General features: G+C 43.3%; 1 protein-coding gene across 3 annotated transcripts in view; it reads left to right on the top strand.

The window, feature by feature from the left end:
* The window catches only part of ARAP2 (ArfGAP with RhoGAP domain, ankyrin repeat and PH domain 2), a 138,062-nt gene extending 125,023 nt beyond the window's left edge, over positions 1-13,039 (top strand). For 2 of the 3 annotated variants that reach the window (XM_083459725.1, XM_083459726.1), the window contains 5 exons: positions 2,670-2,752; positions 5,855-5,890; positions 6,294-6,357; positions 8,258-8,392; positions 11,716-13,039. In XM_083459725.1, coding sequence (XP_083315851.1) covers positions 2,670-2,752; positions 5,855-5,890; positions 6,294-6,357; positions 8,258-8,392; positions 11,716-12,045 — 648 coding nt within the window. In that variant the 3' untranslated portion in view covers positions 12,046-13,039. The remainder of the gene's footprint in view (positions 1-2,669; positions 2,753-5,854; positions 5,891-6,293; positions 6,358-8,257; positions 8,393-11,715) is intronic. The other variant, XM_083459727.1, reaches the window with a different exon arrangement.
* Positions 13,040-16,344: the final 3,305 nt, after the last annotated feature.

Consider the following 16,344-nt stretch of genomic DNA (forward strand, 5'->3'; position numbering starts at 1 on the left):
GTCCCACAGAGGAACCTACGGTCTGCAAATAAAAACATCTTGAAGGTCCCAGGCCACAGAGAGGTTAGGCTGGCCTCACCTAGAGCCAGGGCTTTCTCGGCTGCGGCTCCAATCTGGTGGAACGCTCTGTCACAAGAGACTAGGGCCGTGCGGGACCTGACATCTTTCCGCAGGGCCTGCAAGACAGAGCTGTTCCACCAGGCCTTTGGTCAGGGCGCAGCCTGACTCCCTCCACTGGCAATCTGCACAGAACTTTGCTTAACGGTTGCCATCAATTTGATTTTAATTAATTTTTGTAATGAAATGTTTTTAGAATGTTGGATTATTTGATTGTTTGATTGTTGTTAGCTGCCCTGAGCCCGGCTTCGGCTGGGGAGGGTGGGATATAAATAAAATTATTATTATTATTATTATTATTATTATTATTATTATTATTATTATTACAAACTTCTTTGTGGTTCTACACTAAGAAGTCTAATGTGGATGTCATTCTGCAGTTTTTAATTTCAAGTACCGTATTTTTTGCTCTATAGGGCGCACCGGACCATAAGGCGCATCTAGATTTTAGGGGGGGTGGGAATAAAGAAAAAAAAAATATTCCCATCCCCCAGCCCCAAAGAGCAAAGAAGCCAAGTCAGCGAGAGGGATGGATCCCGTTAGCTGTCTTGGCTTCGTTTTTAGCCACGGGGCTGGGGCGGGGGAAGCCCGAGCTTCCCCTGACCCCAGCCCCCAGAACAGGTCCGGGAGTGGCGGTGAGGTTGCGCGCAACCTCGCCTTCGCTCCTGGAGCTTGCTGCTATCCGCAAGCCTTCTCAGCCCAGTGGGAACTCCCACCGGGCTCTGAAGGCTTGCGGATAGCTGCCCGAAGCCTGGGGTGCACAGCTCTGTGCTCCCTGGGCTTCGGGCTGCAGGCTGCTATCTGCAAGCCTTCTGAGCCCGGCGGGAACTCCCGCCACGCTCCAAAGGCTTGCGGATAACTTCCTGAAGCCTGGAGAACGGTGCGCACTGACCCCTCTCGCTCTCCAGGCTTCAGCGAAAGCCTGCATTCACTCCATAGGACGCACACACATTTCCCCTTCATTTTTGGAGGGGGAAAAGTGCATCCTATAGAGCGAAAAATATGGTATATTACATACCATTAATTGACGAGAAGCGTGTCTAAAATGCTCCGGCAAAAAAATTCCCTATCCCATTTCCAATTTTGCCCCAACTTTCGCCTTCTGCTGCCTTTCCCCTCCTCTGCCTTTCTTTGTTTTAATGCTTCTTTATTTACCCTGTAATTAATGCCTTTTTTCAAACATGCCACTGCAAGTCCTCTAAATCAGATGATGTCAGCACAGATATGTTTATTTCATTATGTGCAATATTACCAATCAATTGCCTGAAAATGTTATATTACACTGCTAAGCTATCATTTAAAAACTTATTCACTTGTGCATACCTAGATTAATAAGTACATTTCTTTTGCATGAATGGCTGCTTTTATTACTGTGGCAGAATTGGATTAAAAATTATTTTTGAAACATTGCAAGGCCCATTAGCCACAAAATACGAAGGAAAAGAGAGAGCTTAGCAGTGAGTTGAATTTGCCTGAAAGTCATGGGGTGCTACTGTACATGTGTGCCATCTTGAGCCTGAGGAAGTTAAGAGGATGTAGAGGGGCTCCCATGAAACTGGGTTCAGCTTTTCTGGATTCCTGGTGGATCCATCCCCCAAAAGAGAGATGTGTAATGATTTATGGTGGGGATTTAGCTTGTCATATCCTTAGAAATAGGTCAGTGAAGGTCTCTTCTCCTTTTCTAACGGTATTTTCCCAGTACAGTGGTACCTTGGTTCTCAAACATCCGTTCTGGAAGTCTGTTCCGAAACCAAAGCATTCCAAAACCAAAGCACGCTTTCCCATAGAAAGTAATGCAAAATGGATTAATCCGTTCCAGACTTTTAAAAACAACCCCTAAAACAGCAGTTTAACATGAATTTTACTATCTAAGGAGACCAGTGATCCATAAAATGAAAGCAATCGACAATGTACTGCAGTCACACAATCAGTCAATCAGTAGCTAAAATGGGTTCCACACAGTCACTGAAGCAAAAAAAAGAGCCACAAAAACAGAAACGCAAAATAAATAGCAAAAAAAGACAGACCTCAGCCTAACACTCAAAACGGAAGTGTGGCACTCAAAACAGAAGTGTGGCACTGAAATTGGAGAATGTTTAAAAATGGGAACACTCACTTCTGGTTTTCAATGGTTTGGGAACTAGAACGTTTGACTCCCAAGGCATTCGGGAGCCGAGGTAGGACTGTAGTATTCTTCATATTTCAATAGTTTATGCTTCTTTCCTTTTGTATTCCCCCACCCTTATCTTTGGTCGTTACTTTCCACAAACAGCATAGTGAAATAAGTAAAATTAACCAGTTTTCTGCATTACGTCTTAAATGCACCCCAGGGATGAATGCTTTCCATTTACATGCTAATTGAAAGGGAGAACGATTTGGAATAAATTGGCCTGTAATGAAATGGCAAGAAGGGATAGCCAGAAGAAAAGCTGATAATGGGCGATATGTATATGTTTGTGTGTGTGTGTATGTGTGTGTATGTATGTATATACTCCAGCATTCCAGTTAGTACATTTCCATTCCATTGATTTAGACATTTCTGATCTCAACAGAGTAGCAAGCCTGAGAAAGTGTTGCCGGTCAAATCACTGAAACTGTATCTTGGAGTGAAGAAGAAACTGAAGCCCCCAACAAAGTAAGAAAAGAAGATGAAAGAAAAGGCTGTGTTGGTTTCTTTCTAGCCAGGCATGCTGCATTATTGACAAGACAGGAACACAAAACTTTTAACAACCAACGAAAACAAGGAAGCTAATCTATATCCATCGTTTTGTCCTGCTCTTAAATTGCATCCCCATAATATTAGTTGCTCTTTTACCCAAGTGGTCCTAATGCTTCTGTGCTAAGAAATTGCATTATTGACCACCCTTTTCTATCTCAGCGTGCTGTCTCTTGTGGGTTGTATTGGTTATGTGCTTAAATTGTCTCCGATCCTCTGACCTGAATTCTAGTGATAGGCAGATATTCAATGTGGGAGGCAGTAAAACACACTAATTTGATCATCTCGGCGTCAAGCTCAGATCCAGAGAAGAAACATTTGCCTTCCCTGAGGTACAACTTTGACTCGGTGCAGGCACAGTACTGCACAATTGCCAAACCCTGCAGACTCGCCACTACTTCAGATATTGTTACCTCAGCACTGGCATTTTTACTAACCCTAGGTAAAAGTAAAGGGACCCCTGGCCATTAGGTCCAGTCGTGGATGACTCTGGGGTTGTGGCACTCATCTCGCTTTATTGGCTGAGGGAGCCAGCGTACAGCTTCCGGGTCATGTGGCCAGCATGACTAAGCCACTTCTGGCGAACCAGAGCAGTGCACGGAAATGCCGTTTACCTTCCCGCCAGAGCGATACCTATTTATCTACTTGCACTTTGACGTGCTTTCGAACTGCTAGGTTGGCAGGAGCAGGGACCAAACAACGGGAGCTCACCCCGTCGCAGGGATTCGAACCGCTGACCTTCTGATCGGCAAGTCTTAGGGTTTGTGGTTTAACACACAGCACCACCCGCGTCCCTTTACTAACCTTAGTTAGCACCAAACCACAGTTTGACCATAATTTCCCTCAGGCTGGCAAATGGTAGATTATTTTGTCTTTATTGGTTTATTGCATATAACTCAATGAAATTTCAAAGCACTGGATGAAAAACTTAAACTGAGAGTGACTAAAGGATAGTTGGCCCAGGAATGACAATCACCCTTTGCTAACTTTCTGTAGGCCACATACTTGGGATAAATACTGGCCAGAACTGGGTGCATACTTCTGTGCATGTGCTGGGATGTGGGTGGCGCTGTGGTCTAAACCACTAAGCCTCTTGGGCTTGCCGATCAGAAGGTCGGCGGTTCGAATCCTCGCAATGGGGTGAGCTCCCGTTGCTTGGTCCCAGCTCCTGTCAACCTAGCAGTTCAAAAGCACACCAGTGCAAGTAGATAAATAGGTACCGCTGTGGCGGGAAGGTAAACGGCATTTCTGTGCACTCTGACTTATGTCCCGGTGTCCCGTTGCACCAGTCATGCTGGCCACATGACCCAGAAAGCTGTCTGTGGACAAATGCTGGCTCCCTTAGCCTGAAAGCAAGATGAGCACCTCAACCCCATAATCGCCTTTGACTGGACTTAACCGTCCAGGAGTCCTTTACCTTTTTACCTTAAGGTAGCTCCTATCTAATGAATACAGTGAGAATGCGCCCCTGTCTTCCACTGTCCCCCATCACTAATCTTTCCAAAAACCCTTCCATTCATGAGCAGTAAGAGCAGATACGCAAATACAGATTCCCCATTTGTTGTTGTTTTGCATATGTTGTGTGTGATCATTCCTCTAAAATACATTGAGTAGAGTACATTCAATAGGATGGGGCAGCACAGAAATCCTTGAAAAATTGCCTGAAAATTCTTTTCTGAGGGACCTTGCCCTGAAGTCGTATTGATCAGCATTTTGCACCACTGGAATCAGGGCCCACCAACGATCCACTTGGGTTTGTTGCCTGAAACATGCAGTCCCACTGCCCCATTACACACTGTCCACAATATTCAGTAGGTCTTCCCAACCCTGCAAAGAAGCATTTTTAAGCAGGCTACAGTGGAGAAGGGCTGCAATGTTTGATACAACCCATGGCTTATGCTGCAGTCTTTGTCAACCTCTGGGCAGAACTAGGCTTTATTTCACCTGACTCAAAGACCCAGTTTGGCACCCTCCCCATGCACATATGTGTACACACACACACAGAGGCCAGGATCCTCAATGGAGCTCTTTTGGAGGCTTCATGGGGGGACCCAACTAGGCTCCCCAAATAGCTATGTCTCTGCCCCAGATGTTGCTGGACTGCAATTCCCATTATTCTTAGCCAATAGTCTGGGATGGTGAGAATTGTGGTCCCACAGCATCTTGGTATCCAAAGTTGAAGGGCTTTCACTTTCATAATGGGACGCGGGTGGCGCTGTGGGTCAAACCACAGAGCCTAGGACTTGCCGATCAGAAGGCTGACGGTTCGAATCCCCGTGACAGGGTGAGCTCCCGTTGCTCGGTCCCTGCTCCTGCCCATCTAGCAGTTCGAAAGCACCTCAAAGTGCAAGTAGATAAATAGGTCCCACTCTGGCAGGAAGGTAAACGGCATTTCTGTGCGCTGCTCTGGTTCGCCAGAAGTGGTTTAGTCATGCTGGCCACATGACCCGGAAGATGTATGCTGGCTCCCTCAGCCAATAAAGCAAAATGACCGTCGCAACCCCAGAGTCGGCCACGACTGGACCTAATGGTCAGGGGTCCATTTACCTTTACCTAAACTCAAATGTGTATTTATAAGGGAGCTGGGCATGTTTAGCCTGGAGAAGAGGAGGTTAAGGGGTGATATGATAGCCATGTTCAAATATATAAAAGGATGTCACATAGAGGAGGGAGAAAGGTTGTTTTCTGCTGCTCCAGAGAAGCGGACACGGAGCAATGGATCCAAACTACAAGTAAGAAGATTCCACCTAAACATTAGGAAGAACTTCCTGACAGTAAGAGCTGTTTGACAGTGGAATTTGCTGCCAAGGAGTGTGGTGGAGTCTCCTACTTTGGAGGTCTTTAAGCAGAGGCTTGACAACCATATGTCAGGAGTGCTCTGATGGTGTTTCCTGCTTGGCAGGGGGTTGGACTTGATGGCCCTTGTGGTCTCTTCCAACTCTATGATTCTATGATTCTCCCCCCCCCCCTATATATACACACACAATAAGTATGTGTTAATTGTTTTATTGTTTTTTGCAGTTGGGGTCTTACATTGTATTCTGAAAAACATCACTGGTAAGTAATTGGCACGGAAACCATTTCCCATTTTTCATTGCATCTGGAAAGGTATGGCTATTTTTTTAATTAAATGAGGAGAATGACTCACCCAAAGAGATTCTTGCCTGAATTTGAGACCAGATACCCCAAATTCAAGACCAACACTTGATTTACTATAGCACACTGACTGCCTCTTCCCTAGACACTAAAGGACTGAAAGTATGAGTTCTACCAATGCCAGAATCTGTCCGCTAAGCATGCATAGTGATGTATCTTCAGATTTGATCCATGTCTTCTCCATTATTGCTTAGATTTTTCTGAAGTATTGCAAACAATTATAGTGCCAACCTGACTGGCATTGCTTGTGTAGTATATTATGTCACTGCAACTGAATTCACGCTAATTAATGTGTGTCTTCTAGGCATTTGTGTTGTGATGGACAGGATTCCCAATTGGATTGGCTAAGCAGCATTTTTATTGCACAGGTATTAGTTCTTTTATATCATTATTCAAAAGAACAACTCTCTGGGTTCTTGAAAATAATTTTGCATTTTAATGTATGTGTTAGGTATGTATTAACACATTTGTCTGTATGCATACACACCCACACACTCATTACACAAAAATTTACCTTATCAACATAAATTGTAAACTACACATGACACCTTTCCTCAATAAAACCTTTCTCATTTTAGATACCTCACTGATTTCATTCTGTATCTCAAGGCTGCTCTCACCGTTTTGGTCATGGGGGAGGGGTATATCTCCCCACTACTGAATTATTTTGAGGGCCTGCTATTGCTACCCTGTGGAGATGTTCACATCATTTGCGATTTCTAATTTATTACACTTAATGGCCTCTTTGATATACAGAGCAACACCACCTCACTCCTAGGGGTGCACAGAAACCCCAAGGATCAGTACCTTTGGAAGCAGTCTGGTCTGTTTCAGATCTATTTGGCACCATTCTGCTTCAAATCAATATTCGGGTTCAAATCTTATCTATTCTATCCTAAAATCTGTTTCATTCCCATTAGTTAATGGGCAATCTGAAAATGTCTCTATCTATCTATCTATCTATCTATCTATCTATCTATCTATCTATCTATCTGAGCCTTTTGGGCTTGTCAATCAGAAGGTCAGCAGTTTGAATTCCTGCAGCAGTGTTGAGTTCCCATTGCTCTGTTCCAGCTCCTGCCCACCTAGCAGTTCAAAAGCATGCCAGTGCAAGTAGTTGAATAGGTACTGCTGCGGTGGGAAGGTAAATGGCATTTCTGTGCACTCTGGCTTCCGTCACTGTGTTCCGTGGGCCAGTAGTGGTTTAGTCATGCTGGCCCCATGACCCAGAAAGCTCTCTGTGGACAAATGCTGGCTTCCTCAGCCTGAGAAGCGAGATGAGTGCCGCACTCCATAGTCACCTTTGACTGGACTTAACTGTCCAGGGGTCCTTTACCTTTACCTATCTACACACACACACTCCTTTTTACAAAGGTGAATGGAATTTACAGGCAAAGCTGCCTGCCCCCCAGTCCCCGATTTGGCAAATACATATAGGAGTTTTCATGCTGGGAATGTTTACATATTTTAAAGTCTGTAACTTCTTTATAGTCTTCCAGAATTGGATGTGAATTGCAGACATGGTTCCCCCTTCTGAGGGGATGAAGCCTGCCAACTATCAGATGGTTTCTAGGGATGATCTAGATGTTCCTCAGCTCATTCTAGGTATGATCTAGATGATCTGAGGAGATGAAGCATTCCATCTTCCAGGGGTGATCTAGATGTTCCTCAGCTTCTGACAACTTTCCCACAAGAGTCAGTTTAAAAGATGTTCTGCAGTCTTTTTTATATCAAGTGCAAGCCAACAGTAGAGGATGCATGAAGGCAATACAGTGGTACCTCAGGTTAAGTACTTAATTCGTTCCAGAGGTCTGTTCTTAACCTGAAACTGTTCTTAACCTGAAGCACCACTTTAGCTAATGGGGCCTCCTGCTGCCGCCGCGCCGCCAGAGCATGATTTCTGTTCTCATCCTGAAGCAAAGTTCTTAACCTGAAGCACTATTTCTGGATTAGCGGAGTCTGTAACCTGAAGCGTATGTAACCTGAGGTACCACTGTATGGAGAGTGCGGCCTTCTTCTGACTGGCGATGAGCGTAGATTTGCTGGGGGCTTGGCTAATTTGTGGCTGGGGTACTGACTGACCTACTCTCAATAGTCCTTCAATGCATTGGTCACCAATTGCCTTAGAAAGGCTTCAAAGGTCACCACATTGCTCTTTTTCACATTTGAGAACCCTACTGAGTTCTAAAATATACTGCTTTAATTTTGTATACTAAAGAGATTGCACTTCACAGTAATAACGTCTCTGACTTGACAAATTTTCCACAGCACAGTGATATCTGGCCACCAGATGGGAAGACAAGAAAGCAATCTGTTACGAAAAATCCAAAAATTGGTGGTTTGCCTTTAATACCAATCCAACAAGAAAGAAGTGTGCCCAAAACCAAAGTCAACACATCAGAGGTGGGTTGCTGGATATATTTGGTTATTAGCATTTATCTTACTCCATTTTTTGTAGGTGTTCTAGTCCAGTGATCATTAGAACAGTAGATATTCCTAACGCAGAGACCTTTGCAGTTACACAAACTTAGCACACTCCAGCCTATATTAAAGAAAGAAATTTAACAGTTTAAAACATGGCATCCATTAACTGAAGGCAAAGGATAATATACACACTCTCTTTTGTATGGAATTAGTTCTGTATATTAAATATTTGAATTTATGTCATAATAACATGTTGATGTTAAAGATTTGTGGCACATTTTGTGAGATTCATGTAACTGCATTGGCACTCATAAATAATTCTATTTATTTTTTTCTGTCAGATTAATTTTTCATTAAATAGAAGTCTTATCTAGGGGACAAAATATCCATTTGAATTAAATGAAAAATTATTGCACTTCAAGAGCTCTAATGCATCCATCAAAGAATAATTTCACTCTTTTCCTGTGCCATATCACTGCTTATTCCCCCCCAAAGCAGGGCAGTTCTAAAAAAATGTATATCTAGAATTGCACTAAACAGCTGAAATAGTAAATTAAGCCTCATCTGGAACTTAGCAGCCATATATTTCCATTATAATGTTGTTCAACTTGAAGAAGAAATTGGCTGGAACCATAGCAACTGAGGTCTCCTCGTATAGCAGCAGACATTTAGGGTCTGTTGGGATTTGTTTCTTCAACATATGTGCCTTGCAAGATGAATCGTGTGCTCCCACAAGGAGTGCAGTCGTGTCTTTTGGGTATGAGTGTTTAGTTCTGTTTCTAGGTGAGGTAGGGAGAAAATAAAATTTATAGCGCTAACTTACCCATCCAACTTGACTAGAAATCACTGCATATACACATGGGGGCATAACAGATGGTTTGCCTATGTGGATATGATTCATTTTTGAGTTATCAGTTTGGGAATACAAAAGAAACTTTCCATACACAATGGATGTTAATGATGATAATCTTCTACTGGCTTTCTAACGACTTTATTGTTCTGATTTCTCTTCTTTCTCTTCTTCTTTCTCCATGTCCCTCCTCAAATCCTTCAGTGTTCTTATGTCCTTCTACTTTATGAACCCTAAATTATATCTTCTGTTCCTTAACTGCATCCAGTTTCACTTACTGCGTTAGAACTCAGGACCTCCTGATGCTCATCTGGCTCAAATTCTACTGTTCTCAAAATTAATTTTTCACTCTGGCATCTTCAAGCAGACCTTTCTCTCTCAACATTTTTTTTTAAAATGTGTTCAGTCTCTCAAGTTACAAGCCTTGGGGAGAAGGGTCTGCGGCTTCTTCCTATTTTTGTACACATAATACAGTGGTACCTCAGGTTACATACGCTTCAGGTTACAGACTCTGCTAACCCAGAAATAGTGCTTCAGGTTAAGAACTTTGCTTCAGGATAAGGAAATAAATCGTGCTCCGGCGGTGCAGCGGCAGCAGGAGGCCCCGTTAGCTAAAGTGGTGCTTCAGGTTAAGAACAGTTTCAGGTTAAGAACAGACCTCCGGCACGAATTAGGTACCGTATTTTTCGCCCTATAGGACGCACTTTTCCCCCTCCAAAAATGAAGGGGAAATGTGTGTGCATCCTATGGGGCGAATGCAGGCTTTCGCTGAAGCCTGGAGAGCGAGAGGGGTCGGTGCGCACCGACCCCTCTTGCTCTCCAGGCTTCGCGGACCTCTCCGCAAGCAGCGGGAGCGCTCCCGCTGCGTGCAGAGAGTTGCCGGCATGCCGAAGCCTGCGCGCGCTGAGATCAGCGCGTCCAGGCTTCGCGGACCTCTCCGCAAGAGCGGGAGTGCTTGCAGAGAGCTGCCTGTTTGGGGGCTGGGGTCGGGGGAAGCTCGGGCCTCCCCCGCCCCAGCCCCCGCCTGGGAAAAAAAATAATTTCCCCCCCTTTATTCCCCCCCAAAAAACTAGGTGTGCCTTATGGGACGGTGCGTCCTATAGGGCGAAAAATACGGTACTTAACCCGAGGTACCACTGTAGTTTCTTGTTTCTTTTTCTCCAGAGATGGGGATCCTGAGCCCCCAAAGATGATCTTAGAATCATAAAATTGTGGAGTTGGAAGGGACTGCAATGCAGGAATCTTTTGCCCAACATGGAGCTCAAATCCACAACCCTGATGTTGTACTCCAACTCTCATCAGCCCTAGCCGACATTGGGGCAATTGTCAGGGATGATAGGAATTGTAGTTAGATCACATCTGAAGGGATATCCCGGCTCTAAGCACTTTAGAAATTCAGAATGCTAACGATACAATGACCTCCTTTTCTGTTTTGCCTCAGTAGGGCAGAATAGAAAGTAACATGCAATGGAGCTCATCTCAGAATTGAACTTATTTATTTGCTTATTTTTTAAAAAGTATACCCTGTTGCTCCTCTCCATAAAACGGCTTACAAACCATCATAATGTGATCCAGCTCTCAAAACACATATTTGCTTGTATTGGACTCCACCCTGAGATGATATTATTATTATTATTATTATTATTATTATTATTATTATTAATATGCTATCCTTCTGACTGGGTTGCCCCACCCACTCTGGACGGCTCCCAACAAAATATTAAAACTGATTACCCTATGAAGTGTGGGTTAGAATTGAATGATTTTTTTAAAAAAAGTACTAAATAAAGTAAAATAAATACATATAAATGGAATTAAATGAATGTAATACAGTAGCAGCAGCACAAACACAGAAGTCAAGAACTCAGTACATTAAGCAGCAACAAAATGAAATGTTGTTGTTTTTTTAAAAAAGGAAAGATTTCCATTCCCATGGAACCCAGAAAAGAGATTACCAAACCTCTTGAGACAGGGAGCTGCAGAGAGAGGGCACCATGAGGGAGGCAACATTAGTCTTGTGTGTTGTCTCAAACCACGTCTCTCTCAGAAGGAGAGCTGCCATACATCCTGGTTTTCCCAGACATGTCCTGGAATTGAGCTGTCAAAATGGCGTCCGGGCATATTTTCGCTGAATCAGCAAAATGCTTGGGAAGGCCTGGACGTATGGCAACTAGGGTAGTTGTGGTTTTTTTAATGCTTTAACCCCCCCCCCCAAAGCTTATTCAACAACTTCAGCCAAAAAATGTCAACAACTTTGTCTGGAATTTCACATTTGGAAATCTAGCAATCCCAGGGTAGCAGCAGAAAGCCTTGCTTGTAAGGGAAAGTTATATAAAAATTCCTGTCTGCTTCACAAACAATGGCCGCAATTGCTTTCAAACTAAACGAGCTACAGATAACTATTTGGGGGTGTATTGAGCATGCATTTCAACTTGTGCTCCTCTTTCTTCAGAATTCAAAACTGGAATTTGAAAGCGACTTAACCGAAGACAGGAAAGGTTTAAAACAAAAAGCGACGTTGGTAGCTCAGTGTTTGGAGCGCAAGGAGGAAAAAGCCCGAACCCGTGCGAGAAAACACCGGAGCCTCATCTGTTTGGATGACACGGGGGCAGATGTTCTTGATTTGCCCCAAAGACCCTACAAGGAATGCAAGTCACCAAAGAAAAATGAGATCAAGACTGGCCAAACCCATCAGGAATCTGATAAGCAGCTTCCAGCAAATGTTATTCAGGAACTCAACAGTGTCCTGCAGAGGCACAGAATTGTCCATGAAAACACTTAGAATCAGTTCTTCAGATTTGCACATCAGAGACTAAAATATTCTACGAAACACAATATGTTGTCCGTGTACAGACTTATGAAATGTATTTATAGATGATCTAAGAGAAAGTGGGTGTTGACTACCAATCCATGGGCCTTGACTGTGTGGTCACAAGAATGAACAACTCATCCGTTGATCACAACTACATGGTTATCTTCGTTGTATGTCGTATAGAGCTTCCCAGGGCATAGAGCGTTCTTTTAAAAAGCTTTGAGGAGTTTGAAATGTGATCTGTCAATTCAAGGAAACTACACGATGACCTAGAAACCTATCAATGGCATAGGTTGCAAACTTGCCCATAGGCAAGGCTGAGAACACCAGACTGCAGAATTTTCACTAAGAGCCAAGTTGCATGACTTTAAGCATTAAGATTTCCCCTGAGTTCATGTTTTCTTTCTTTGAGAAATGGGAGCTTCCTCCCATCTACACATTGGGAGGTGTGTGAGGAACTGATCTAGATAGCAGGAGGGAGAGATGGCTAAATTCCTCTATCATTGCAAACCAAGTTCCCAATCAGAATTTTGCCACTCAACACATTGGCAGTTTCTGAAAGAAAAATCACACACTGAGGGCCAAAACGTGTAGTTTGGCCCTAATGCAGAAGTCATTGATTTTGTACTATTTCCGCTAGTGCTAGTTTTCCAGGAGCAGAGAATTTATTTTATTTTACTTTTTAAACAAACAATAGCATTAAAATCCTCCCGCATCTGCAGTCTGAATTATAACAGTCCAGCCCATCATATTTGGCTACAACAATCTCATTCTCACCTCACATTCTGCCGTATGCGCAGATCAGACCAGTATTTTGACGAGGATACTATAGTCACCTTACCCAAACTCTTGAATGTAATATACTGCGTCGTTGTTTTTTTAAAAGTGGATTTATACCTATTTATGTACAACTTGCTGCTGCTAAGATACTGAAGAATAAAGTGATACTGGCCATCATTTATCACTTGCGAATCCAAGCTGTGTCATTTCATGTAACAGATTTTATAGGCAATTGGAAGAGAAGGGAAAGATTAATGGGATTTGGCAGTGAATAAGGGGTCATCTTAACACTGTTAGTTCTAAATGTAACTGATGTAAATATAATAAGAGCAGAGGAGCACTTCTGAAATATTTCTGCACCTTAGACTACCTGAAAACTCTTGGGTGTCTCAACAGTTCATTTAATGAACTTTTTTGTTGTCATTAAAGTATCATGAACCTTAAACTGATTTTTTTTTTTTTTAGTTCAAGTTCATAAGTTTATTGTTCTAGACAAAGGCCATGGCAAACTTGTATTAGATTATAGTATTAAGAAAATAATACAGACCATAAAAACACATTTTGGATGAAAACAAAATGGTGGACTGTATGAGCACTTTGTTAGAACAGTAATAGGGACGTGGGTGGTGCTGTGGGTTAAACCACAGAGCCTAGGGCTTGCCGATCAGAAGGTCGGCGGTTTGAATCCCTGCGACGGGGTGAGCTCCCGTTGCTCGGTCCCTGCTCCTGCCAACCTAGCAGTTCGAAAGCACGTCAAAGTGCAAGTAGATAAATAGGTACCACTCCGGCAGGAAGGTAAATGGCGTTTCCGTGCACTGCTCTGCTCTGGTTTGCCAGAAGCAGCTTAGTCATGCTGGCCACATGACCCGGAAACTGTACGCCAGCTCCCTCAGCCAATAAAGCGAGATGAGCGCCGCAACCCCAGAGTCGGTCACGACTGTACCTAATGGTCAGGGGTCCCTTTACCTTTACCTTTAGAACAGTAATGGATCCCAGACCAGGGCTTGCTGGCCTGTTCAGTAATGCAGCAATGCCCCAAACTGCCTCAATCTTCATGGAAAAATATATATCATGTGCAGGGCCAGCTAAGGGCATATAGGATTATTGGTGTGATTCAGCATCTGTGGCACACAAACAAATTTTGATAACACTCTCCCCCAGTGCTGGTGAAAAACATTCTCAAAAGGATCTCTGCATGCACATCCAATCCCTGCAGAGGTTCAGACTGCAGCCAATGGTGAATTGCTGCTGCATTTTCTCTCTCTTTTCAATAGCTCAGTGAGTAAAAATAAATAAAAATCAATCTACTGTACTTCTATTTAATTTCTGATAAGCCAACTGTTCTACCATCACTGTTATTCCACTTGTTTCTCATGCTGGTTAGCACTGAATCAATTCATTGTGAAAAATGAAAGCTGGCATTTATATAAACAAAATCTGCATATTATAGTAAAGTTTCTTGGGAGAGGGAGTGAGTTATTTCTCCCCAGGGATTTTTTTAAATTTTATTTTAAAATATCTTTAGCTTTTAAAATGTCTGCAGGAAGGCTTTGTCTAGTTTAAGAGCAAAAAGTTCAGAAAGTTCCTTGTTCCTCCCTATTTTAGCCATCAACCTATCTGGTTGTTGGATTGCAGAGGTAAAGTTGCACAGTCTGTTGGAGCAGAAATAGACATTTCAAGACATGCATGGCTGTGCCAAAAAGAAGCAATGCCATATCATCTTTCTCCACCATGCTGTCGAGGCAGTGGTGTGATACCGTTGCCCTCATAGCTCCCATTCCGTTGCAAATTCATTGATACCACTTATTTTAGAGGATGAATTTGAATCTCAAATACTATTTTGTGCCTTTAGTATAAAGGCACCTGCCATGTGGAACACTCTTCCCCTCAAAGAAAGGAATGCACCGACAATCTTATATTTTCAGCACACCCTAAAGATTCCTCTCACTTTTTCATCCTGGCCTTGCCTGGAGTAGCTGCTGTCATGTATTTTATTGTATCTGATGGGTCACTGTGAAGTTCGACCTGTACTTTATACTGTTTTATTTTGGTTGTTGGCATTGTATGCTTTTTATCCTTTTTATTGCCTTTTGTAATAATAATGTCTACACATCCTTCTATTCCTAATGTTTATTGTGTAGGTTAAATTGTGTAGGATAGAGAAGTCCCAAGAAGATTCCCCTTCCCCCAAAAAATAAATCTCAGTGACTACTAGGGATGCTCAGTGGGCATGGAAAACTGAATGGAAGCTTCAAATGAATCTCTCAAACAGGAGCTCATCACGCTGCAACATTTTGTTGAAAGTCCACTTGCTTTGCTGACAAGAATTTGAGTTGGGCTGAAAATAATATGCAGCAGCCACAGATCTCTTTTATCATCTAATTCTGACCTAACCAATAATACTTTTAAAAACATTCAAGTAACTGCCTGGGAAGACAATCTTCTTCCTCTCTACAGTGGTACCTTGGTTCTCAAACACCTTGGCAGTCAAACACCTTGGAACCCAAACACTGCAAACCCTGGTTTGCAAACTTTTTTCGGAAGCCGAACATGCTCCGTTTTGAGTGTTACACTTCTAATTTTAGTGCCACACCTCTGTTTTGAGTGTTACTCTGAGGTAAAAGGATTGATAACTCTGATAAGGGTGACATAGGACTAATATGGACACACTTTTTCCCCTCCAAAAATGAAGGGGAAATCTGGGTGCATCCTATGGGGCGAATGCAGGCTTTCCACTCCAAATTTGTGTAGGGTTTGCGCCTTAGTCTTTTCTTCTCCTGAAGATATTCCACAAGGTGGTGGAGGTTTGGGATCAGTTTTCCTTCTTCCAGATAGGCTATCTTCCCAGGTCAATGAGCCCCATCTTCCCCCACGTCCCTCTCCAGTACATGCAGAAACCACCATCTTGACCATTGGACCCACTATTGGTCTCATCCACTCATTCCACCAGAGCCTATCTTCACACACAGGGGAAGGTTCTAACTTCTCAAGGCTTTGAGACACATCAGCCAGCCTCACTTGGTTTAGCCGACCAGTAGAAGCAGTTTCTGACAGCTTCTAGGACTCACAGGTGAGAGCTGAGTTCAGGGGAAATGGTAAAGGACCCCTGAATGGTAAAGTCCAGTCAAAGGTGACTATGAGGTCATGACACTCATCTCACTTTCAGGCCGAGGGAGCTGGTGTTTGCCAACAGAAAGCTTTCTGGCTCATGTGGCCAGCATGACTAAACTGATTCTGTCACAACAGAACACCTTGACGGAAACCAGAATGCGCTGTTTACCTTCCCGCTGCAGCAGTACCTATTTATCTACTTTCACTGGCATAATTTCGAAGTGCTAGGTTGGCAGGAGGTGAGACAGAGCAACGGGAGCTCACCCCATTGCAGGGATTCGAACCACCGACCTTCTGGTTGGCAAGCCCAAGAGGCTCAGTGGTTTAGACCACAGCGCCACCCGCATCCCTGACTCGCTTGGTCAGATGTCAGCAACC

The sequence above is a fragment of the Podarcis liolepis genome (genome assembly GCF_965112155.1).
Source record: "Podarcis liolepis genome assembly, chromosome: 9".
In the NCBI taxonomy this organism is placed as follows: domain Eukaryota; kingdom Metazoa; phylum Chordata; class Lepidosauria; order Squamata; family Lacertidae; genus Podarcis; species Podarcis liolepis.